This window comes from Telopea speciosissima, chromosome 7, assembly GCF_018873765.1.
Source record: "Telopea speciosissima isolate NSW1024214 ecotype Mountain lineage chromosome 7, Tspe_v1, whole genome shotgun sequence".
Taxonomy (NCBI): domain Eukaryota; kingdom Viridiplantae; phylum Streptophyta; class Magnoliopsida; order Proteales; family Proteaceae; genus Telopea; species Telopea speciosissima.
This window is the reverse complement of record NC_057922.1, coordinates 56,485,013-56,509,648: the sequence shown is the minus strand read 5'-3', so window position 1 is coordinate 56,509,648 and position 24,636 is coordinate 56,485,013. Positions and strand designations below refer to the sequence as shown.

Genomic DNA, 24,636 nt, shown 5'->3' with positions numbered 1-24,636 from the left:
ATCGACCCAATGGGTGTGCTAACGGCTAGACCATTCGCCAAACTCTTTGGCGAAATTCCCATTCTCTTTGCAAATGATGGAGACACAAATGAATGTGTGGCTTCGATGTCAACTGTCAAACAATGTGTATGCTGGCATTGAGCAGATGAGAATGGTACCTACATGACAATACTCAGTGAATGCGTATGCATGATATCAAACAATGAATATACTCATGATGCATAAACAAGTATGATACCTGTAACCACCGTCTGGTTCGCCTCAACATCATTAGCAGAGACTGAGTAGATTCGGCCTTGAGGTTTGTTGCCTTGCTGACGATGAGGAAGTGGAGGTCTTCGGTTGAAGCAGGTCCTTGAGGTATGGTCAGCTTGACCACAATTGTAGCACTTGTAATCTGGACCAGTTGCTGGTGTTGCTGTCTCTACAGCCTTGGTGCCAGGATTGGCATACACCGGCTTAGGAACTGAAGACTCAGAATCACTCCTCTGAGACTGAGATGGAGCTGAGCTATAATAAGAGGGCTTGGAAAACTTGCTGTACCCCCTGTCTGCAAATGGTACTGTCCTCTTGCCAGACCCTTGGTTGGCCAGATATGCATCTCTCTGCTTGTCTTCAATCCTCTTGGCAAGTTGTACCGCTTCAGAATAGCTCTGGGCTCTCTGGGTAGTCATGATTGTAGCAACTGATGGTCTTAAACCATCCTCAAACTTTTGGGCTTTTGCTTCATCAGTGTTTAGATGAGCAGGGGCAAAGAAGAAGAGCTCCTCAAATTTCTGCTGGTATTCCAGCACTAACTGGGGACCCTGAGTTAACTTTGCCAACTCTATTTCCTTCTTCTTCTTGACACTACTGGGGAAGTAGTTACCAAAGAATGCTTCCTTGAAAATTGCCCGAGTTAGAACTGGGTGAGCAACCGCTAAGATAGGCAGTGTAGTCTCCCACTAAGCCTCTGCTTTGTACTGAAACTTGTACTTGGCACATTTGAGCTTTTGTTCTTCAGGTTAGCCCAAGAAATCAAAGGCCTTCTCCATCTCCTTAATCTATTTAACGGGCTGCAATGTTTCCTTTGAAATTCCCGCAAATATAAGTAGTTGGATCTTCAAGAATCTCTCTAGTAACCGGCCATTTGCATCATTATTAGGTGCAGGAGGGGTTGCTGGCACTACTGGAGGAACCGGGGCAGCAGGGGCTGCCTATGGAGGATGCATAGTCCTCATGGCTGTTTGGAATTGAGTGACCATGGTAGTCATAAATTGTTGCGTCTGTTGCTGCTGCCTAGTCATGATGTCATCAACAAGATTGGTAACATCATTTATGGTGAGGTTAGGAGGATTTTCTTGTGTACCCTCTGCTGGCTGATCAGTATTAGTGGGGTTGGAAGAAGAGGCTGCATTAGCACGAGCCGAGTGTTCATCCTTTGGTAGGTGTTAGGATGCTGGTCCACCATGGTTGATCAGCTGAGGAAGAACCAAACTATTAACATATGCATTTATAGTTTGATTACAAGAATGTATACATATACAGTATTAATGCAGCAACTTATATCATAGTTAAGCTTCATCATACATAGAAATGTCTTAACGAAGACATTGGAGTATATCCGCCCATCGATGGAGGATACTTTCGATGCGGGTAATATGGAATTGAAGGTATTCCACCCTTCGATCAATAACATAATAGTCCCTGGTCATCAAGGTTCTACCGTTCCATAACACGGACTGAAGATACTTTCGATCATTGATGAGCAATTCAAGCTTATGATTCAACTCATCAACACTTTCATCATTATAACTATATTCCTCGATTGGCCTCAGTGTATAACTCATTCTTGAGTTGCAATGACATATCAGGTTGACATTCCTGAGTTCCTAAAAGAAACATAGCATCATATATTGTATTTCTCATTTTGTTAACATGCACATATGAACAGCATAAATATCAGGGTAATTAATTAATCAAAACAAGTATATACACATACACCACTTTTCCTTTAATCTTGCCTTTATGTCCCTTCTTAAATGTGTACATTATTATATTATACTAATATATGTTCCATGTATATTATATAATATATTTGATTTTTATTTTATTTTATTATCACTGTTTAGCCTACCGGATTCAGACCCAGCACCCATCGGATTGAGTTGTCCGGAACTTTCTAGTCAACTCGGTCTGTAATACCAGCAACTTGGGTTCCATAATCAATATTCTAGCACTCTCTCCAGACCGGTGGCAGATTCAGATGGTTGAACCAACATTATTGTTGCATAGATTTTCAATGGTTGTATCCCATTATATTTGCATTTCATCTTTTTTACTTCATTGATGACGGTTCATAATCTCAATAAAATTTCTCATTCGAGTTGTAAAGGTGAAATATTCGGTGGAATTGAGGTTGGCAGTGATAGCAATGATTCTGAAGTTCTTATGGATGCTCTTGGGAGCTGCTGCTCCTGTGATTTCCATACAAGTGAAAGAAAATGCTGTTCCACTGGAAAAGCTCTTAGTTCTGTGCCAGAACTCCTTTCAACAATTAAGGGGCCATGGGCATTAATCTATTGGCAGGTTCATATTTTTGCCTTAAAAAAAAATAAATCTATTGGCAGTTCTCCCTCTTTCAAATTTCTCTAATGTGCAAGTTCCTATAGTAGTATAGTACAACGTACTTGTATCCTTTTATAATACATCTTTTCGTTTTGTTGTGTAAAGGATAGTTCAAAAACCATGTGGTTTGGTCGAGATGCATTTGGGAGGCGCAGCTTACTTGTTCACTGGCCAACTTTGGATGATTTTCGCCTTTTGCTTTCTTCTGTGTCACCACTATCATTTATCAAAAATGATACTGGTAAGTACCATAGAACAAACAATCAATCATTTCTGCTTTTAAATTTTATTTGGGCAGAAAACAAGATACACTTGTTGATGGAATTAGCAGGAGTTGATCAGCTTACCTATAGTAACTCTGCAAAGGGTTTCTGTGAATTTGAGTTTATATGCTGAAATGAAGAAGAGGTTACTCGATTTATTTTTATTCACTCCCATTCTGGTTGTACTTCTTTTGATAATTGTGAGATAATTTTTATTGCAAAGAAATAAGACAATTAAATGGCATAATACAACAGTAACGAGGGAAAGGCCAAGAATCCTCAGTGAGGGGGACTATACTTAGGCTATGTTTGGTTAGGATTCTGATCCTGAATTTTGGGGTCAGAATTGGAATGGCATTTAGAAGGCTGCATATGAGCCAGATTCTAGTGGTTGAATTCCAGTATTGGACCCACAATCCAAAAGAACTTCAGTCTAATTTTTGAGTTCTGAAGGTTTTATTGAAGGCTAATAATGAAATAGCTAGATCCAATTCTAGCAAATTCTGTGGTGGACCGTTTAGGGTGCACATGAACAATTAAGGTCAAAATACGTTTAAGTTACACGTGGACAACCGAGGATAGAGTGGCCATTCATCCATCTAGAAACAAATGGCCCACAAAAGGGGCATGTGTGATGAGAACAAAACTGAGGATGGTCATCTCCTCCGTCATCGATTGAATCTGACAGATTTGGATGGAACCAACGCCAGATTGCAGGGATCTCCGGCATGAGTTCCTGTCACTCTGTCTCTCTGAGGCAAATAGAGATGGAACCCCTGGAACAATCGGGGTGCTGCAAAGCCTCCAACTCCATTTTCTGTTGTCAGGAGTGTGTGTGTACTTCAGCAAAACCCAAATTTTTTAGTCAGTTTCTGCTACTAGGGTTTTCAGATGGGTATTTTTTTCCCAACTGATCATGAATTATTCTTGTTACAGAAACTGAAGATTCTTCAGTCGTTTGCTTCATCTTGCTTTTGTGAAATGGCTTTCAGGGATTTGGCATGTCCATAATGAATTACAGCCTCCTTTTTTTCAGCTTTTGTTTATTGCTTCACTTTTCCATAGAACTCTGAGGTCTCCATTTTTATTTTTTCGGAATTTGGCCAACCGAACATGATTCTATTCTAAGCTATTAGAATCAGTAAAACATTACTTGTGCTCTCCAAACGCAATTCTGGCATTCCTAGAATTGAGGTAAAAATCTTGATTCTGGAATTGACTAGAATCTCAGACTTAAAATTGAACCAAATATAGACCAAGTGGAAAGGATGTAAATATAAAGTAATGTGGATACCTAGGTCACACAAAGGTGAAATAGGGATTCCAGCAATGACCAGAATCACAGGGCTTTAACAAACCAAAATTAAGTGGTCTTAGTTGTCTCACATGCAACCAATCAGATGGGGGTATGACACTGGTCGATGGGCTAATAGGTGGGAGGGAACAATGCCTTAAAATATCTCCTGATCTCCTCAATCCAACAGTTGGATCTGATTTTATGACCAGTTCCAGAATTAGAAGATAGATTAAAACAGGAGTTTGAAACTAGAATAGCAATGGTGGCAACAGAAATAGAAGGTCCAGCAAACAGATTTCAGGAAACAAATAGCAACACACGGGAGGAACAGCAACTAGCAGAAATTGGAAAGTAGAGGCATGATATTAGTATCTGATCTTAGTACTGTTAATTAATGTCAGGTTTTGAAACAGAGAAATTAGTATTTAACGAAGGATAACATGATGCAGTGTAGGGCTAGTCCAAACAGGCCCTTATTAATTCACATGGGTCAAAGTATCTTCAGCTCATCGGGGCCAATGCTGGCCATCAGCTTTTGTGACAGTCTGGTTCATTTTTGGGCCTATGTGTTAATAATATTCAAGTTCATAGGTCCAGCCAGGTTCTGCCCTAAATATCCCATCGATCTAGCAGTTTAAAGGGGGAGATTCTTATCTGATTTCGTGGGGCCGAGCATGAAGATAAATGACGGAGATACACCACATTAATAATGTGATTTCTGATTCGGACAACACATGTACCTTTGTGCAACAAATTATTTGATATCCATGGTAGCAGAAACTATGAGAAGAAGCAAAGGAGAATAAAACCGATCAAAACCAATTATTTGATCCAACAATCTCCCACTTGTATATCAAAACCAATTTCCCATACATTGTAATCCCATGTCCTTCATGTGTTTTTCAAACACTCCAGGAGACAAACCCTTTGTCATGACATCAAACACATTTTCAGTAGTGTCCACTTTAGAGATACTCACGTCGCCTTGCTGGATAATTTCCTTGATGAGGTGATACTTCTGTTGCATGTGCTTGTTCCTCTCATGAGCCCTAGGCTCCTAGCTTGTGCAATTGCTCCTCTGTTGTCACATAACAGGGGATTAGGACATTTGACAAGGTTAAGGGCTACCTCTAGATCTGATAGGAACTTCCTCATCTGAACACCTTCTTTTGCTGCATTACAGGCTGCAAGGTATTCTGCTTCGGTAGTGGAATCAGCTGTAGATTTCTGTTTTGCACTCCTCCAAACAATAGCCCCACCCCAGATGTGGATTTTTTGTCATCTTTGTCAGTTTGGAAATCTGAGTCAGTATAACCCAAAATTGACAACTGATCACATCCGTAAACTAAGAAATAATCCTTATTCGTCCTCAAATACTTTAGGATGTTTTTTCACAACAGTCCAACGCTCTCGTCCGGGATTCGACTAGTTACGGCTCACAATACTTACTGCATAACAAATGTCTGGCCTCGTACACAATATAGCATACATAAGACTCCCCTACTGTAGAGGCATAGAGAATCCTCTTCATCTCTTCAATGTCCGTCTGAGTCTGAGGACACTGAGATTAGGAAAGACTGACTCCATGCCGAAAAGGAACACTTCCTTTCTTGGAGTTCTTCATACTGAATCAGACCAAGACTTTGTCTATATAGGTAGATTGTGAGAACACTCTGCTAGCATTTGCCGTGAGCTTGGTCAGTCAATACATGCATGATCCTCACTTTTCTCATTTTGAAGCTACCTACAAAATCTTGAGGTACTTGAAGTCTTCCCTTGGAAAGGGAATTTTATATTCTCCTCACAGCCATACTCGAGGAGAAGCATATACGGATGCTGACTGGGCTGGTTGCCCTGACGACAGGAGATCTACTTAAGGGTACAGTACCTTTGTTGGAGGTAACTTAGCCACTTGGAGGAGCAAGAAGCAGTCTGTTGTTGATCGATCAAGTTCTGAAGCTGAATTCAGGGCTATGGCACATGGAGTTTGTGAGTTACTATGGTTATAAGGCCTTCTACAAGACCTACACCTTCTAATAACTCTTCCCATGCATCTCTACTGTGACAGTAAATCTGCTATTAGTATAACACACAACCCAGTCCAACATGACCGTATCAAGCATGTGGAGGTTGATATGTACTTTATCAAGGAGAAGCTGGAGCAAGGAGTTATATGTGTCCCATTTGTTCAGTTCAGTGATAAGCTAGCAGATGTTCTTACTAACATGGTTCAAGATTTTGCGAAATATGCCGATATATATCGGCATATTTCGAAAATGTCGAGACATCCGAGACGAAATGCTCAGGCGAAATGGAAAAAGTTCATATTTCGGCGAGATTTCGAAATATTTCGGGGTATTTCGGAACATGACCGAAATATCGCCGAAATCTGCTACAATCACTTAAAGCCTCACGTGACTCATGGTTTAAATACAGAATCTCGCAAGTCTCGGTCGAAATTTCGACCGAGACCTGCAGAGAGCTCTCCTTGCTTCAGTTTTTGGGGTTCTTCCACTCTTCCAAGCCTCATTCAAGCATTGTGTGGCTTCATTCTCGATGGATTGTTGCCGGAAACACATCGGAGCCTCATCCAAACACATCTTCCAAGGATTTTTCACTATTTAAGATAATTCTTTTTTCTCTAAAACTATTTTTTTTGAAAATAGTATGTTGAATACATGTTGGATGGTGTGCTATTAATATATATTAGACATCGGAGGCCGATCTACAACCTCACGGTGTCGAAATTTTTTTTTCCATATGTATTTTATTTTTTTTAATTTTTTGATTTAAAAAATTGATTTTCCTACAACAAAAATAGTTATAAATTAGGGGTAATATAAATTGGATGGGGGTCAATTAAATATTTGTTAAACACCAATGGCTGATCTACGGCTTCACGGTGCCGAAAATATTGACTATTGAGTTGTGAACTTGTGACTTTGTCTATTGACTATTGAGTATTGAACTAATGACTTTATGCACTTATGAATTTTTGAGTTTGAAGTTTAGACTGAAGGCTACATTTGACTTTATTTTTGATTCATTACTTTGTTTCAATTTGTTATTATGTCTTTGAGTACTTATACAATGTGTATTTAACTATTTATACACCAGGCTCCGACCGTATACTGTCAATCAAGGGTGCAAACCTAAAACACCACTTTGAGTTCACTTTTTGCAATATGAAGGTTTAAATGTGTTTATTTAGCTTAAATAAGGGTGTACATGAAGTATAAGGCCTTAATGTGGCCAAAAACCCACCAAGATGGAGTGCCAAAATATGGCAGAAAAAATATCATATTTCGGATATCTCGACCAGCCCGAAATGGCGAGATATCGCGAGATTTTAAACTATGCTTACTAAAAGTCTTTGTCATAAGTCTTTTTCTTCTGTAATTAGCAAGTTGGGCATGCTTGATATTTATGCACCAACTTGAGGGGTAGTGTTGTAATGTAATAGGTACATGGCTACTTCTATCCTAGGGGTATTATAGTCATTGTATCCATTCTGGAATGTTCTTTCTCTAATTATAATAAAGTGGTTGTGGACACATTGTTCATAAGCTAGTATTTCACAGAATTCCACATGGCATCAGAGCGGGAATCCTGGCCATAATTTTTCCTTTCTTTTTTTGGTTCTTTTCCCTCCTCTCTCATGGCTGTAACCTAGCACCACCACCACCTCTCCGCCTGCTACCTTCCTCTCTTCTGCCTCCCCTACACCTCTCCACCACCCTTTTTTCCGCCTCCCACACCCCTCGGCCACCACCTTAGCCCTCCACCTCCCTTCCGCCAGAGTCTGGATCAGCTCCACATATGTGGAGACTAAATACTCTCCACATATGGCGAGTATCCGACACGTGTATCAAGAAACCGATTACCCATTGAACTCTCTCCCTATTCCTCCCCTTCTCTCTGCCTTGTGTTTTGTTTTTTTGCTTTTCTTCTTTTTTCTTCTTCTCCACAGAACACCAATGCCCATCCTCGCCCTCTGCTACCACTCACCCTGTCCCGCAATCCCCACACCCTCGTCTGCAACTCCGCCCCTATCCCCTACTCTTTCTTTCGCCCCTACCCCTGCTCTGTTTTTTCGTTCCACACCAAATTTTGAAAAGAAGAAAACGAAAATGGACCACATCAACTCATAGGGTAAAGAATTGGACTGGAAGGTTCAGTTCAAGGCTCATGCTTCAAAATTAAAATTTCAGATTGTTACCCCAAAAAAAAATAAAAAATTCAGACGACTATAATCTTAGGATGCCAAAGCCAAAAAATGCCGATCTATATTCTTTGCCTTTTTCTTTGATTTGTTTTCCCTCAGGTATAAGTTTCTTTCCTTCTCGACATGGAAAATTGAAATTGGAATCAGAAGAAACAAAAAATGGCTATTTGCTGGTTTGCGTTTCTAGAGTTTTGAGAGACTCTGTGAGTATGGAATAGATAGGTATTGTTCCTTGTCGTACGGCACTGCATGCTCGCATTCTCTTGAACACTTTAAATCTATTTTCTAGCGTATCATTCTCTCTCTCTGTCTTGTTCGTTAATGTCTCTCCCTCGCTTAATTTTTTTGGAACTTCGTTTCTAAATCAACTACTCTATCAATTGATTTGTGGATATATTTCAGTATATTTCAGGATTAAATGGAGTTTTAGGTCTTTCAAGCATAAGATTTTATTGTTTCAACGGTATTATCCTGCAGAACTTTCCAGCAATAATTTGGCCAACAAATCGACATGAACCCTAGAAAAAAGTGTATAAATCATTGTTCAAGTAATGGGAATCTGCCTAAATCCTTTGCAAGTGGTGGGACGTTGGTGTTCTGTTGTGAAGAAGAAGAGGGGTGGGGGTCGAATAAAGCAAAAAAAGAAACGAGAGAGAGGAGGAGGGGGTTCAGTGGGTAATTGATTTTTTGAGAGACACGTGTGGGATACTCACCATATGTGTAGAGTATTTAGTCTCCACATATGTGGAGCTGATCCAGACTCCTTCCGCCACCTCTTTTCCCACCTTCCCAGCCCCTCCCGCCCACCTCTCTTTCTCGCGGGGGTTTTTACCGCCGCCTCTGTTTTCCGCCATCTATTTCTCACCCTTGGTGGTGAGTTGACTCCCACCAAGGGTTGCTGCTGATCCCTATGATTTAAACACTGATCTGCAATTTTTTCCCCCTTTCCCGGTGATTTGTTGTTTTAGCCTCTCCAACCAGCCACCATGTCAGGAGATTCCGACATTACCATTGCCTCCTCTGGACACGATGAAACGACTCAACGTGATTTCCTTCTGTTCCAAACCAGCTCCATTAAATTAAATGGTAGCAATTATTTGCTGTGGTCTCGCTCCTGCCTATTTGCTATCGGTTCCTGTGGTCTCTCCGGCTATATTACTGGATTGGTAGCCAAACCACCTGAGGCTGGTTCTGCACAAGACAAGTGGGTGACTTCTAATTTCCTTGTCATGCCCTATCTTGTGAATTCTATGGAACAAGAAATCACCGGGCGTTATCTTCTTTTGGACACGGCTGCGAAGATTTGGAAAACAGCCAAGGATACTTATTCTAAGATCAGTAATGCTGCTGATCGGTATGGGCTTAGTCAAAAAATTCTTCAGACCAAGCAACTGGAGTTGACTCTTTGCCAGTATTATTCCAAGTTGTGTACCATGTGGCAACAACTGGATTTTTGTGGGACTTTTACTGCAACCTGTGATGCGGATACGACTGCTTTTTATAAATGGGAAGAAGACTTGCGTGTTTTTGATTTTCTTGCAAGTCTCAACATTGAATTTGATCAGATCCGGGCATCCGTGCTCAATCGTGATCTGCTTCCCTCTCTTGAACAAGCATATTCCCTTGTCACTGTTGAAGATGATCGCCGGACAGCAATGATTCAACCTGTTACCCAGGAACGATCTGCTCTTCTCTTTGGTTCTCAATCTGGTGCTCGTGGGAATTCTACCCGTGGTACTGGGACTGATCGTATGGGCAATGATTGGCCTCCGGTCAAGTGTGACTATTGTGGCAGGGAACGTCATACCAAGGACCATTATTGGAAGCTTCATTAGCGCCCTGCAGATACCCGGGGACGTGGTTCCAACCGTTCTGCCCGAGCCAACCAAGCTTTTCTGAGGATCACTTCTCTGATCAGACTGGGCCTCTTTCCTAGGACGAGATGCAACACCTTCGTACTTTGATGTGCCGGCTGGACACTAATGCTTCCTTTGCTTCTTCTACGACTGCCTCTGCTATTTCCCTACCCGAAAACTCTGGTTCAGATATTTCTTTTAGTGGTACTTGTTCCTTTGTCGATTCCACCTCTTGTGTAATCGACTCTGGAGCACCGGATCACAAGATAGGTTCTCCTAATTTTTTGACTTAATCTCCTTGACCTGGTAATTCCAAAGTTCGTGTTGCTGAAGGTTCCCTTCTCCCATCTTTGGAAAAGGAATTGTGCAGTGTTTGCCTTCTATGCATATTTCCTTTGTTTTACATGTCTCGCAATTTTCTACTAATCTCTTGTCCATTAGTAGTCTCACCCGAGACTTGAAATGCAAAGTAACTTTTTTTCCTTCTCACTGCTTGTTTCAGGACTTGGACTCTGGTTGTACGATTGGTAGTGGTAAAGTGGTCGGTGGTCTCTATGTGCTTGATGGATCCTCTTCGGAAAATTCTGCTTTGGCTTCTCATGGCTCTATTTCTGGCTCTTCGGATTCTGCCCTTGCTGAATTAAATAAATGGTATAGTCGTCTTGGCCATCGTTCTCTTGGAGTGTTATCTACTTTATTTCCTACTTTGATTAAACGTTATAATCCAAACAATTTGAATTGTGATGCTTGCACCTTTGCTAAACAAACTAGAGCTACTTTTCCTATTTCTGACAAAAGAAGTTTGGTTCCTTTTGGTCTGATTCATTCGGATGTATGGGGCCTTGCCCGGTGTGTGTCGACTTTTGGTTTTTGTTGGTTCGTCACTTTCATTGATTGCTTTAGTCGAACCACATGGGTTTACTTGATGACTCAGAAAAGTTATGTATTGACTTGCTTTCAATAGTTTCATAAAATGGAAGAGAATCAATTCGATGCCCGAGTAAAAATTGTGCACATTGATAATGGGAAGGAGTACATGGACAGCCGCCTTCGCACATACTTTGACAATCATGGGATTATACATCAGACTTCATGTGCTGACATACCCGCCCAAAATGGTGTTGCTGAGCAAAAAAAAGGCCATCTCTTGGAGGTTGCTCGCTCCCTCATGTTTACCATGAACGTTCCTCCACGGTTTTGGGGAGATGCTGTGCTTGCTGCCGCCTCTCATTAATTGGCTGCCCACTCGGGTATTGGATGATCGCTGCCCCCTTGAAGTCCTCCTAGGCGATTCATCCTTTGTTGTGCCTCCAATGGTGTTTGAGTGTGTTGTTTTTGCCCGCAATCATCACCATATTGGTAAGCTTGATCCTCGTAGTTTACGGTGTGTATTCTTGGGGTATTCTGCTACTCAGAAGGGCTATAAGTGCTACCATCCCCCCACACGTCGGATGCTGGTTACTATGGATGTTGTTTTTCGTGAATCTGAGGCCTATTTTTGCCCTCTACACCTCTTCAGGGGGAGCCTAGGAGTGAAGATGTGTCTCCTCTCATTGAGCAGTTGGAAGTTGAGATTCCCACTGTTGAAGAACCATCTACAGAAATAGAGCTTCAAGAAGGGATCACTGGGCATGAACTGTTGTTGGTGAAGCCTGATTTGGTCCAGAAAGTGCGGCTGAGACCTTTGGCGGCCGTTTTGGCCTCGAAATGACCTCGGAATGCCGAAAAATGGTGGGGCTCCATGCTGAAGGCTTGGAGTTGTGTTGGGCTCGTCAAGATCTTCGAAATGAGTACTTATGAGCCATGTGTTATGTTTTGGTCCGGCTCTGTTTTTTTGGCATTTTTTGGGCTAGGGGCACTTTTGTACTTTCTGGGGTTATGGCTTCCTTATATAATGTTCTTATCTCTTTGAGATAGGGTTATGAGGGTTTGTATCATTTTCAGAGAAAATTAGTGAAACCTGTTCTACTGCTCGGCCGTGGATGTAACTTCCATCTTGGAGGTGAACCACGTAAATCTCTGTGTTGTACCTTGTGTACTCTTTATTTTTCGTTTTTCTTCTGCAAATCGCCATTCTGGGCGTTGTTTTCTTAACAGGAACAGGATCAGGGGGAGCTTCAGGAACAACCTCGATTACAAAGGGAGGTTGAGCAGCCTATTGTTCAGGAGGAGACTAGAAAATATTCTTACTTTGATCAGACATTCGCCAAAGGAACAAAGAGTACCACCACTGACCCACCTCCACTTGTACTACCGGCTGCAAGTTCTACTCAACCTGCTCCAAATTCGACTCCTGGTAAGCCTGTTTATGATCCTAGTCTTGATTTACCTATTGCTGTTAGGAAACCTAAAAGCAGTTGTACTCAATATCCTATGTCTAATTTTGTGTCTTATGACTCTCTGTTCTCTTCCTTTCAATCATTTGTTTCCTCTCTATCCTCTGTGTCTATTCGTAGCTCTTGGCAGGAGGGTATTGTCGAACAGAAGTGGAAAGAAGCGATGAATGAGGAGATGAATGCTCTGGGAAAAAAATAAAACCTTGGAATTGACATCTCTTCCTCCTGGAAAGAAACTGGTTGGTTGCAAATGGGTCTTTGCCATCAAACAAAAGGCAGATGGGTTTGTCAATCATTCAAATATCATTAAAATAATAAATCCAACAATAGCATGAAGAAATAATAATATAATATTGCACAATTCAAAACATTAAACAAAAAGGCACAGTCCACTTACCCTAAGGTAATAGTGGCTCTAAAACAGCTTCCATCAATTCCTCGGAGATCAAACCTATCAACATAGGAATAAAATATCATAAATGACAGTCCTGAAAATGCGGGGCATTACATGAGCAACCATTGCTGGTTCCTTCAGCTGCTCAGAGATTCCTTGGCGAGCATTCTCTTGTTGTAGCAGGGCAATAGTCTTTGTAAGACGTAAAAGCCCTCTCTACCCCCTCCATTCAAGTTGGCTGGAATCGTAATAACCCAGGTTCTCTGTTGAAGTTGCCATGAACTCCTTTCTTTGTAGATGTAATGTCACGCCCCCATTTCAGAGAGGAATAAAGTATAATAAAAGGGGTTACTAAGATGACACATGTCATCCAAATAAACCTCCAGGATCACAGATACTGTGTCCCAAGCCACAGTCAATCAACCAACATTAAAACACATTAACATTAGATTGCGGAGAAAGAAAAATGATATTTCAAATGGATCAGAAATAAGCGGAAGCGTATAGTTAATAGTTACATGATGTTCATTGGCTAATGATAGTAAATACAGTAGTTAACACGTTCCTATGACCATCAAGTAACTACAAAAAATTGTATAACAGTAAATGTTTATACAAGGGCTTCAAGCCCCAAAATAAACAAAAAGGGACCAAGTCCTAACCATCAGTATGGCCCGTAGGCGCAATCATCACAAGGAAATCCTTCGCCGTGTTCCTCTGACATAGCCTCCGGTTCCTCGGTTCCAATGTCGTCATATCCCGAAGACTGGACTTCTAGACCAGCAAAATATCCACCATCTGCATCAAAATCTAAAAAAAAGTGTGCACAAGGGGGGTTAGCTCCACTGAGCTAGTGAGGGGATGGGGAATGTACAAACACACAGTTTATACCTAGTCCATGATGCATGTAAATGTTAGTAGATTTTCCACCTATCACACAGTCTAAGTCAATGGTATATGCTACTATAACAACTCTTGAATCACCATGGGTCACTTATATTATCACCATAGTGAAATCTCAATTATTACCATGGGCCCGTGCCGGTCGAAGCCACCAAAACCACCCAGAGGCAGACCCTGATGATCAGTGGTCATCCTTGACCTGGCTCTCTCCCCCACAGGCAGCAAGAGCCCTAACCACTCAACACCTAAACCCCTGTTGGTAAGGGTCGTAGCATGGGGAAGTAATACCTAACCGCAGATATACTACATGCAAATTGTATCGTCTCGAGAGGTATTCCTGGTGCATCAACGTCCCATACCATCTAGCACCTGGGTACCAGCACGACACGGCGCATACAAATCATCATGGCATGTAATAGAAATTCATATACAATTCCGGGGTTATGGTGTCGGGAGGGGTTCCGGTACCGGTACTCCCGACACCGTAACCCCGATTCAAGATTAAATAATTCATACGTCACAATCATTTCAAATCACAACCAAGATAATAATATGCAATTTATGCAACATGAATAATAATGATGCAATAACATGAATCATATATATATATATATTTTTTGTGTAGTTAGCAAACCCAAACAAAGCCCAAAACCCACTCACCGGTGCTTGTTATAGAACTTGTATAAGCGTATCGATTCTTGTTCGAATCACTCCCTCGTATGAGTATTGATGCCTAGGGAAGTGTATAAGTATGTTAGAGAGGGTAGGGAAGATCCCAAAAAAGAAGCCTTTAAGATTACATGGATAAAATACCATGACAACAGCATTGGAGGCACGCACGGATGTAGGCAGAGTCTTGCTTCTGGCCGTGCCTCCGATGTTAGGAAACCTGCAGGACTCATTGGATCCAAGCACGGGTGCACGCCCAGGCTTGGATCCGGCCTTGCCTCCGATGTAGGTCAGACACAGGTTTTCCAGGTCTTCTTGCACCCAGCTTGCTCCACCTGGGTTTCTAAGCTTCAAGGCTTAGGGAGGAGCTGTCCTAGGGTCCAAATAGGTTCTTAGAAACATAAATCACTCAAGGATTGAGGGATTCAATAGATCAAGCCTCAAGATTCCAAGATCTAGGATTTCTCTCGAGTGTTTGAAACCCTAAAAATCAATGTAGGTTCAAATGGATGCTTTGAAGGGTGGAAATAGGAGACAAAACACTAACTATGGAGTTTCAAGGTAAGCTAGGGCCATGCCTTGGGTTCCAAGAGAAACCCTAGGTCCAAAACCCAACCACCAATGCCCAAAATCCAAAAGAGAAATTAAGGAAGGGAGAGGATCGATTGTTAGGGCTTACCAAGTTAAGAGGATGGAACTCCACCAATGAGCTCCAAGGTTGCTCCTTTGTGGGACCAAGTTCCTCCCACCAACCTCTCTCCTTGCTTTCCCTCTTTCTTCTTAACTCTCCCTCCCGCGATTTGTTAGGTTAGAAGAGTAATGACTAATAAATAGTCATCCACTCTCATAAAGCAAAACTCCCCACTTGGGGTCTGTTTGGTTAAGGCCTCCTAAATGTAGACCTAGGGCCTGTTTGGGTAGGGTATCTTAGTTACATACTTAGGTCTTGTTTGGGTAAGGTCTTTTAATGTTTAAAGTACATTGATCCTAAATCAAGCATGACTTGGGCTCAAGGTCCACTCATGAGGTTACCAAAGTGAAGGGCCCAGGGTGGGAGTTAACCATCCCGGGGACACTCGTAACACCCAAGACACGGGCATGCGGGCCCCACACACAAATTCAAACAAAAAGGGCATGATAGCAGCATTGGATGCAAGCACGGATGCAACCAGTCAGCTTGCATCTGGCCTTGCCTCCGATGCCAGAAAGGAGACAATTTAACACTCCAAAAGGCCCGGGCTTTGACCGGCACTTCAAGGACTTAAAGAGGGTAATAACAAGCAATAAATAGGGTCAGTAACTTACACTTTGACCATCATGGTGTGTCCTCCGTGATTCCGAAAAGCTTCCCAACAGCGATACTAAGTTCATCACAAAGCGAAGTGTCTAAGTGGAGCGACACGGGGTGTGCCGTCTGATATGCCTCACTCTTAGTACTTGTACTAGGAGGAAAGTCGATGAAGTCGTCGTCAATGAATCTCCCCCACAGCCGGTTGAGGAACCTTTCCTCGACGGGCAAACCCGTGCTAAAGTCAACGATCTTGTAGCTAGGCTTGACAACCATCGCGAACAGCTCACCGGCATACAAGGCAGCAGTATCTACACGTCACGAGGAAAAATAATAAACAATTAGGGTCCCGGGTGCGGGTATAACATGTAAAGCGTTCATTCATCAGTAGTCATAGTAGTAGCTATAATTCAAAGGCTGAAAGGGATCTGCTCGAACCAGAACTCAGACTGGAGAGGGGGGTGGATCCTGCATCGACCAATAGATCTTATGTTCTTGCTTAGTTCCTTTTGAACGCTTGGACAGGTCGGGAGTATATCACTTTATGGGTATGCTAATCATTTGTTTGAGCTGGTCCAACAAAGCTTGGTGCATTTTAATTCCACAATGGTCCTTGAATATGCTTGATTATGGCTGTTTTTTTTTTTTTAACTATGGTGAATAGCTTATAATGTTTCCTCTCTGTCAACTCATGACTTAAGTCTGCTAACAGATTTTGAAAGTGAAGAAAATCGTGGCCTCAATTTCTGGGAAGAGCTTCCATGTGGGATATACAGCATATGCTTTGATGCTTCAAAAGCCAGTGGATTTCTGGTTGGCACTGCCAGAAAACACGAATGGACTGATCCGGGGCTACAGGAACTGATTAAATGGGATCGAGCTTTTGTAAAACCCCAGGCTGAGGAATTAAAATTCGGCAACCTTGCAGTTGTAGAGCAACAAAGTCTCATAAATTCAACTTCTCTGGAAGGCATGCCCTCTGAATTATGTTCTCATCATATTATAGAGCAAGCAAAACTTAATACAGGTATTCCAGCTTCTTTAGTGACTGATATCCTCTGGGAACTTTCCATCTTAGGTTATGAAGGTGTATTGCTATTGCAAATCTTAGACTGAGATATTGCAGCCAAGTAACCAACAGACATTCTGACTGCAATTTTTGGTTTTTGCAGGGATTATTCAACATTCAGTTTCATTGCCAGCATTTAAGGTGCTTATTGCTCTGAAAGAATCTGTGATGCGACGAACTGCTGAGAACAGAATCTTTCAGGTCCTAAAATTCATTGATGTTTGTTCAGTTCCATGCATGATTTGACAATGTTTCATGCTCTGTTGTGTTAATTCTGCCAATAGCTACCCAACAATAGTCTTTAATGGCTTTACTTTTTACCCTTTAGTAACTCAGGGCATTCAGAATTGAACTTTCCTTTGTGAATAGAATTATGACGTGTTAATTTGCTGATAGGGGCAATCAACTATTAGAATTTGCTGATATCAATTAAAGGGAGAAACTTCAATCTTGATCCATTATTGTTGTTAAATTCAAGACGCTGGAGTAGGTTTTTTAAAAAAAAAATAGTCTTTCCTCCTTTTGGTACATAAATTGGTAGAACTATTGCTATTATTTTATAAAAAAGTAATTTTTATATTTCAAAGATGAAGCTTCAATTTGTATTGTATTTTCTAAATCTAGTCATTGTTAGTCAAATAGAAGTCCATGGGATCATCTCATTGGTTCCCTTGGAAAACCAACCTGAAATATTATCTTGGGTTCATAAGAATTCGAAAGTCTGGGTTGCCCTAGGGCACCCTATTTAAATTTTAGGGTTTCGCATGGTCGCCCATGGGAACCCTACAGTGGCCAACCTGAAATATTATCTTGGGTTCACAAGAATTGGAAAGTCTGGGTTGCCCTAGGACACCGTATTTAAATTTTAGGGTTTCACATGGTCGCAATTAGGGTTTGGAATAAACATCATTACCAAATCCTTCTCTTTCTTGTCCCATAAAAATTATGGGATCCATAAGAGAGAGAAAACTCATCTCTTTTCCATCCCATGGAAAGAGGGATCCATCCCATACTCGAATGTGCAGCGGAAAGAGATCGATTCGGGTTTCTTTCACATCCCATGATTATTATGTAATTATAAAACTAGAGGAATCAATAATAACTTGCTAACTTGTTGAGCCTCAGTGTTGCTCCTCCAATAGACAGTGGTTCTTCCTCCAATGAGCACGCCAGGTAAACAAAAACTTGAACCTCCAATGGTGCAGTCAAGGTTCTCCAAGCCAATCCTAGATCCTCTTCTTCAAATCTTCAAGCACGGATCTGGGTTTCCAAAACCCTAACTCTCAAAAGCTAGAGAGCAAGAAGGAGAGAGAAGAGATCGAGATCGAGAGAGAGAGAGAGAGAGAGAGAGTTCGTCCAAGGGGGAGGGGAGCCAAAATTCGCCCAAGGTTGGGAAAAAACGTGGGCTGCCTGCCCCTTCCCCTTGGCGTGTTTAAATAATAGGGTTTCTAAAACCCTGCTAGAAAGATTCCCAGTAAGAGTCTGTTTCTCTCTCTCCTCTTTGACTTGAACCTGTTTAAACTTGACGGGCTTCAAATTGGTGAAGAAGCTTAATCTAATACGGAATAGTAAATTAATTATTTATTTTATATTTAATGGATAAATATAATTAGCACCACATCCATTAAATTAAATAAACAATTAATTAATTAGCAAATTCCAATTGTACCCTCACATAATAATAAATTATTATGTACCAACCCACCACTAATCAACATCGTCATTAGGGAATCTAGGGCATGTACACATGTACTGCCAAACCCCATTCCATATTACATGTCCATATGAGAGCGTCTGTATACGGGGTCTTAATAGAAGTGGGGAAGAGTTTAGGTATCTGTGGTTTATGTTGGCTAACCAAGTTGTTTAATAAGATTATGAGCACAAGGAAAATGCCAGATGAATGGAGAAGCATTGTGGTCTCGATTTACAAAAATAAAGGTGATATTCAAAGCTGCAATAATTTTAGTGGCATAAAACTAATGAGTCATACTATGAAGTTATGGGAGATAGTTATTGAAACCCACTTGAGAAAAGAAACTACTCTTTCGGAGAACCAATTTGGTTTTATGCCAGGAAGATCCACGATGGAAACTATTTAGAGAGGGCAAGAAGTACCTCCATATGGCTTTTATTGACCTAGAAAAAGCATACGATAAAGAGTCCCTAGAGAGTTAATCTGGCATTACTAGAGAAGAGATGGGTTTCAAGTAAATACGTGGACATAATTAAAGATATGTATGATGGTGTGGTGACTAGCTATGTGGGGGGTCAAAGTAGTGAATTCCCAATTACAATTGGGTTACATCAAGGATCAGCTTTAAGCCTTTGTTTGTTTGCGCTTATTATGGATGATTTAACCAGAGACATACATGATGAGTGATGTAGATCACAACTCCATCTGTACCTGCAGGAACAAGCCCCAAAACCCGCCCAGCAAGGTTGTGGTTTTGACTGCTGTGAGAGGCAGCCTGGTCTAATGATGTGGCAAGTTTCTGTTGGTTCGATGGAGCATCACCTAAAGCAGCCCCAGCCTAGAGAGAAGCATGAAGAATAAGACAAAACAGGCTTCCTAAAAAAAAGGGAGTTACTGTTCACATGAACAGTACCCGAACTACTATTCACGTGAACTGTGTTGTGGATCCATAAGCCTTGTATGGAGAAGGAAATCAAGCAAATATTTAAGATTCTGTGGGCCCGACTGAAGATAGCAAGACAAGGCAGATTTTATTGTTGATTTACTTGGTTACTATTTACTTAAGTTTCTATTTTATTTAGTTTCTATTTTAGTATCTTTGCTTTTGTTTTAGAACGCTGAAATATAAAGCCTTAGTAGTTTCTAATTCTAGTTTCTATTTTCTACTTTCTAGGCTTCAAAAGCCAGTGGATTTCTGGTTGGCACTTCCAGAAACATGAATGGACTGATCCTGGGCTCCAAGAACTGATTAAATGGGATCAAGCTTTTGTAAAACCCCAGGCTAAGGAATTAAAATTCGGCAACCTTGCAGTTATAGAGCAACAAAGTCTCATAAATTTCAACTTCTCTGGAAGTCATGCCCTCTGAATTATGTTCTCATCATATTAGAGAGCAAGCAAAACTTAATACAGGTATTCCAGCTTCTTTAGTGACTGATATCCTCTGGGAACTTTCCATCTTAGGTTATGAAGGTGTATTACTATTGCAAATCTTAGACTGAGATATTGTAGCCAAGTTGTTCCTGCGGGTACAACTCCATATGTACCCGCAGGAACAAGCCCCAAAACCAGCCCAGCAAGGTTGTGGTTTCGACTGCTGTGAGAGGCAGCCTGGTTTGATGATGTGGCAAGTTTCTGTTGGTTCGATGGAGCATCACCTAAGGCAGCCCCAGCCCAGAGAGAAACATGAAGAACAAGACAAAACAGACTTTCAAAAAAAAAAAAAAAAGTTACTGTTCACATGAACAGTACCCAAACTACTGTTCAACATACTTGTCACGTCGTCACAGTGATCCAAGTTGGTGGAGGGGTGTCTAATCGATATATCGACAAGTCGCCCGCCATGGCGATCACAACGCCATGTCGATCATGTCGACGATGTTTTATTTTTTATTTTCTCTATTTTTAATGTCATTTAGTATGCTATAATATATACCCTATAACATAAAAAATCAACATGAAAGTGTTGCTTTACCAAACAAAAAAATATTGCTCTCTCCCTCTTTTTCTCTCTCTCTCTCTCTCTGCGTGTGTGTGTGTGTGTGAGAGTGGTGGACTACTGGCTGTAATAAATCCCTCCCCTCCCCCCTCTCTGTCTCTGGACTCTCTCCCTGTCTCTGTGTGTGTGTGACTGTACAAGGCAAGAAGAAGAAAAAAGAAAAAAACCCCTTCTCTGTGACTGTGCAAGCCTGCAACTGCAAGGCAAGAAGAAGAAAAAAGAAAAAAGAAAAAAACGTGAGGTCTGTGACTGTGTGCAAGCCTGCAACTGCAAGGCAAGAAGAAGAAAAAAGAAAAAAAACCCCTGTGTGTGACTGTGCTAGCCTGAAACTGCAACGCAAGAAGAAGAAAAAAAGAAAAAAGAAAAAAAAACCTAGAGGTCTGTGACTGTGTGCAAGCGTGCAACTGCAAGGCAAGAAGAAGAACTGAAGAAGAAGAAGTTAAGAAGACAAAGAAGTGAGAAGAAGAACTGAAGAAGAAGAAGAACTGAAGGAGAGAGTTGCTGGAAGTGAAGAAGACGAAGAAGTGAGAAGAACTGAAGAAGAAGAACCGAAGAGGAAGAACTGAACTGAAGGAGAGAGTTGCTGGAAGACTGGGAGGAGGAGAAGAAGAAGAACCAAATAAAAAAGAAAATTACTTACCTGTTTGAAGAGGTTGCTGGAGGGGTTCGAAGAAGTGAAGAACTCTCTCCTTAAGGCCGAGAGTTGCCGGAACTGAAGGCCAGAGTTGCCGGAACTGTGTCTCTCTGTCTCACGAACTTTCTCCTATGTCTCTCACTCTTTTTTTTTTTTTTCCGGTAATACTCTGTCTCTCACTCTCCCTTTGCGATTTCTATTTGTTCCAATTAGTGTTTCAAAATTAGGGTGTAGTGTATTGTTTAATGTTTTTAATTTTTTTATGTTAATGTATACTCATTAAGGAAAAAGCATTTAAGCTCTTAAATGATTTAAAATTTTTTTTTTTTTTAAAAACCAAAGTTTTATACATTGAAACACAAATATCGACCGATATGGCCATATATCGTGATATGGCGTCCATGGCGACTCCATGGAGGCCATAACGGTTGATATTTGTACCTCAACCATATCGACAGTCGATATGCACACTTCTCCAGCGCCATGACAACTATGTTGTTCATGTGAACTGTGTTGTGGATCCACAAGCCTTGTATGGAGAAGGAAATCCAAGCAAATATTTAAGATTCTGTGGGCCCCACTAAAGATAGCAAGACAAGGCAGATTTTATTGATGATTTACTTAGTTACTATTTACTGAAGTTTCTATTTTTGTTTACTTTATAATTTATTTAGTTTCTATTTTAGTATCCTTCCTTTTGTTTTAGAATGCTGAAATATAAAGCCTTAGTAGTGTCTATTTTCTAATTCTAGTTAGTTTCTATTTTCTACCTTCTAGGCTTCTATTTTGTAAGCTTGCCTAAGCTATTAATAGGCCCCGTATTGTAAGGAAGGATCAGATTTTGGAGAACAGAATTTGGAGGCCGTGTTGCCATCAGTTATGGGAGAAATTCCATGTTTCAACCGCTGGGATAGCTGTGGGTGAGCGGGCTGAGGGAGCCATTCCCCTACCCCCCCTTCTCTTCTTTATTTTCTTCTCCTTTCTTTTTATCCTTTATGTTCTCCATTCATATGTAATAGAAAGCAACAATTAAAAAGAAGAAGAGAGTTTTAGTTTTTTAATTTGTTCCTTATCGTGTTGATCTTGGCTGCAATCGATCTCTGCTGGTTTCCCTGGTTCGAGGTCGACTCTTGCATTAATGAGGTTCCTTGGTGTATGCTTTTTGTTGATGATATTGTCTTGGTGGATGAGACAAAAGCAGGGATTAACCTCAAGTTGGAGTTATGGAGATCAACCTTGGAATCAAAAGGTCTTGAGATAAGCAGATCGAAGATGGAGTATATGGTGTGTAACTTTAGTTACACTAGGATGGTTAATGCGGTGGTAAATATTGATTATAGGGACATCCCACAAAGTGATTATTTTGGGTATCTGGGCTCAATCATAAATAAAGAAGGTAATATAGAGGATGATGGTGCTCATAGAATTCAAATATGATGGATGAAGTAGAGAGGTGCATTGGAAGTATTGTGGGATCAGCGTATTCCTTTAAAGCTTAAAGGAAAATTTTATAGGACTGTCATACGACCGACTATGGCGTATGGTGCAAAATGTTGGGCAGTTAAAAAGCGTCAAATACATAAACTAAGTGTAGCGGAGATGAGGATGTTGAGATGGATGTTTAAAGCTTAAACGAAAATTTTATAGGACTCATATGACGGACTATGTTATATGGTGCGGAATGTTGGGCAGTTAAAAAGCGTCAAATAGATTTAGTAGCCAAGATCATAGTTGTCATGGCATCGCCATATCGTCGCCATGGCGCCGCCATGGCGTCCTGGCGTTGGAGAAATGTGCATATCGACCTACGCCATGGCGTCCTGTCTCTCTTTCCCTCTTCGATAGCTTCTTTAATTTTTTGTTTTTTCCCAAACCTTAGACCCACTTCCTGTTTCCCTAAATCTCCTATTTTAGCCTTGGTTTCTGAGTTTTTTCTTTTTATCGTGTTATTGCAAGGTTGAAGAAGACATAAGTCTTTAAAATTGCAAGTAAGGACAACTTATAGTATTTAAATTAAGCCCCCTATATTCTCTATTGCTATTCTGTTTAGCCCATTCAGTTTTCTCTTTAACTCCATTAAATTACAGTTCTGTCATTCCTTACCACTTCAGATTAATTACAATTCTGCCAGTGCTCTTATTAATCTTGATTTATCTATTAGTTTGCCATTCAACTTTGAATTTAATTACAAGTCTGCCATGGTCGACATGATCGCCATGGCAACGCCATGGCGGGCGACGTGTCAATATATCGATCAGACACCCTTCCACCGACTTGGATTGCCGTGACGCCGTGACAACTATGGCGGAGATGAGGATGTTGAGATGAATGTGCGGCAAAACTAGGAAGGATATGGTAAGGAATGACCATATTAAAGCTGATTTGGGAGTAGCTCCGATACAAGATAAGCTACAAGAAAGTTGTTTGAGGTGGTATGGCCATGTCCAGTGGAGGCCTTGGCGTACGGAAGAGCGATTTGATTCAGATTGTAGGAACTAAAAAAGCCAAGGACAGGCCTAAATTAATAATTGGAGAAGTTATGAGGAAAGACATGCATACATTAGGACTGGTATAATATATCACTTCGAATATAGCTGATTGGACAGCAAGGATCCATGTAGCCAACTCCATTCAGTTGGGCAAAGGCTATGTTGTTGTTGTTGCCGATCACACAACACTCCGGATGCATTCCTCCATTTCATCTACCTTATTCGAATTCTCTGAATAATATCATCATCTATCTCTCCTTTATTACTCATGATTGAACCTACGAATCTAAAGCTATCACATTGTGGTAACTCCCTATCATCAATTTTCACCAGCCCCGCTCTCATTCCTATTTTTACCAAAGTTACACATCATATATCTTGTTTTCGTTCCACTTATCTTAAAACCTTTCGATCCCAAGGTTGATCTCCATAAATCCAACTTTGCATTTATCCCATCGTATGTTTCATCCCCCAAAACAATATCATCTGCAAAAAACATACACCAAGGGATTTGATCTTGATTAGTGCCAACAAATATGGGTGTATGAACCACTTCGGTCCTTCTTGTTCACCCGAGCTGAACCTATGAAACCTCTCCTCTTCCTCTCAATCGGCATATGAACTGCTTTGACCCTTCTTCACCCGAGCAGGGGTCCTCTCCCACCTCCTCCCCTCTTCTACCCTTCCCCTCTGGGCAGTTCTCGCTCCCTCTATTCAAGCGCTCACCTCCACCTGCCCTTGATCGTCCATCATCCCCCCCCCCCCCTTCGTTATTACCATCAGCGTCATATAAGCTCCCCTCCATATTACAAGAAGTTGTCCTAACTGGCCTCTTCCTTGCTCAACTCTTAGAGGCTCTTACCACATTCTCTCTTCATGCTTCAACAGTCTATTTTTTGCTGCCTTGGATAC

The 24,636-nt window shown here is 41.2% G+C and overlaps 1 protein-coding gene across 3 annotated transcripts in view; it reads left to right on the top strand.

Moving 5' to 3' along the window:
- Positions 1-24,636, top strand: part of LOC122666573 (asparagine synthetase domain-containing protein 1) — an 81,369-nt gene that overhangs the window by 9,396 nt on the left and 47,337 nt on the right. For 2 of the 3 annotated variants that reach the window (XM_043862585.1, XM_043862584.1), the window contains exons 3-6: positions 2,375-2,568; positions 2,713-2,848; positions 16,551-16,865; positions 17,011-17,108. In XM_043862585.1, the coding sequence (XP_043718520.1) occupies positions 2,375-2,568; positions 2,713-2,848; positions 16,551-16,865; positions 17,011-17,108 (743 nt within the window). The remainder of the gene's footprint in view (positions 1-2,374; positions 2,569-2,712; positions 2,849-16,550; positions 16,866-17,010; positions 17,109-24,636) is intronic. The other variant, XM_043862586.1, reaches the window with a different exon arrangement.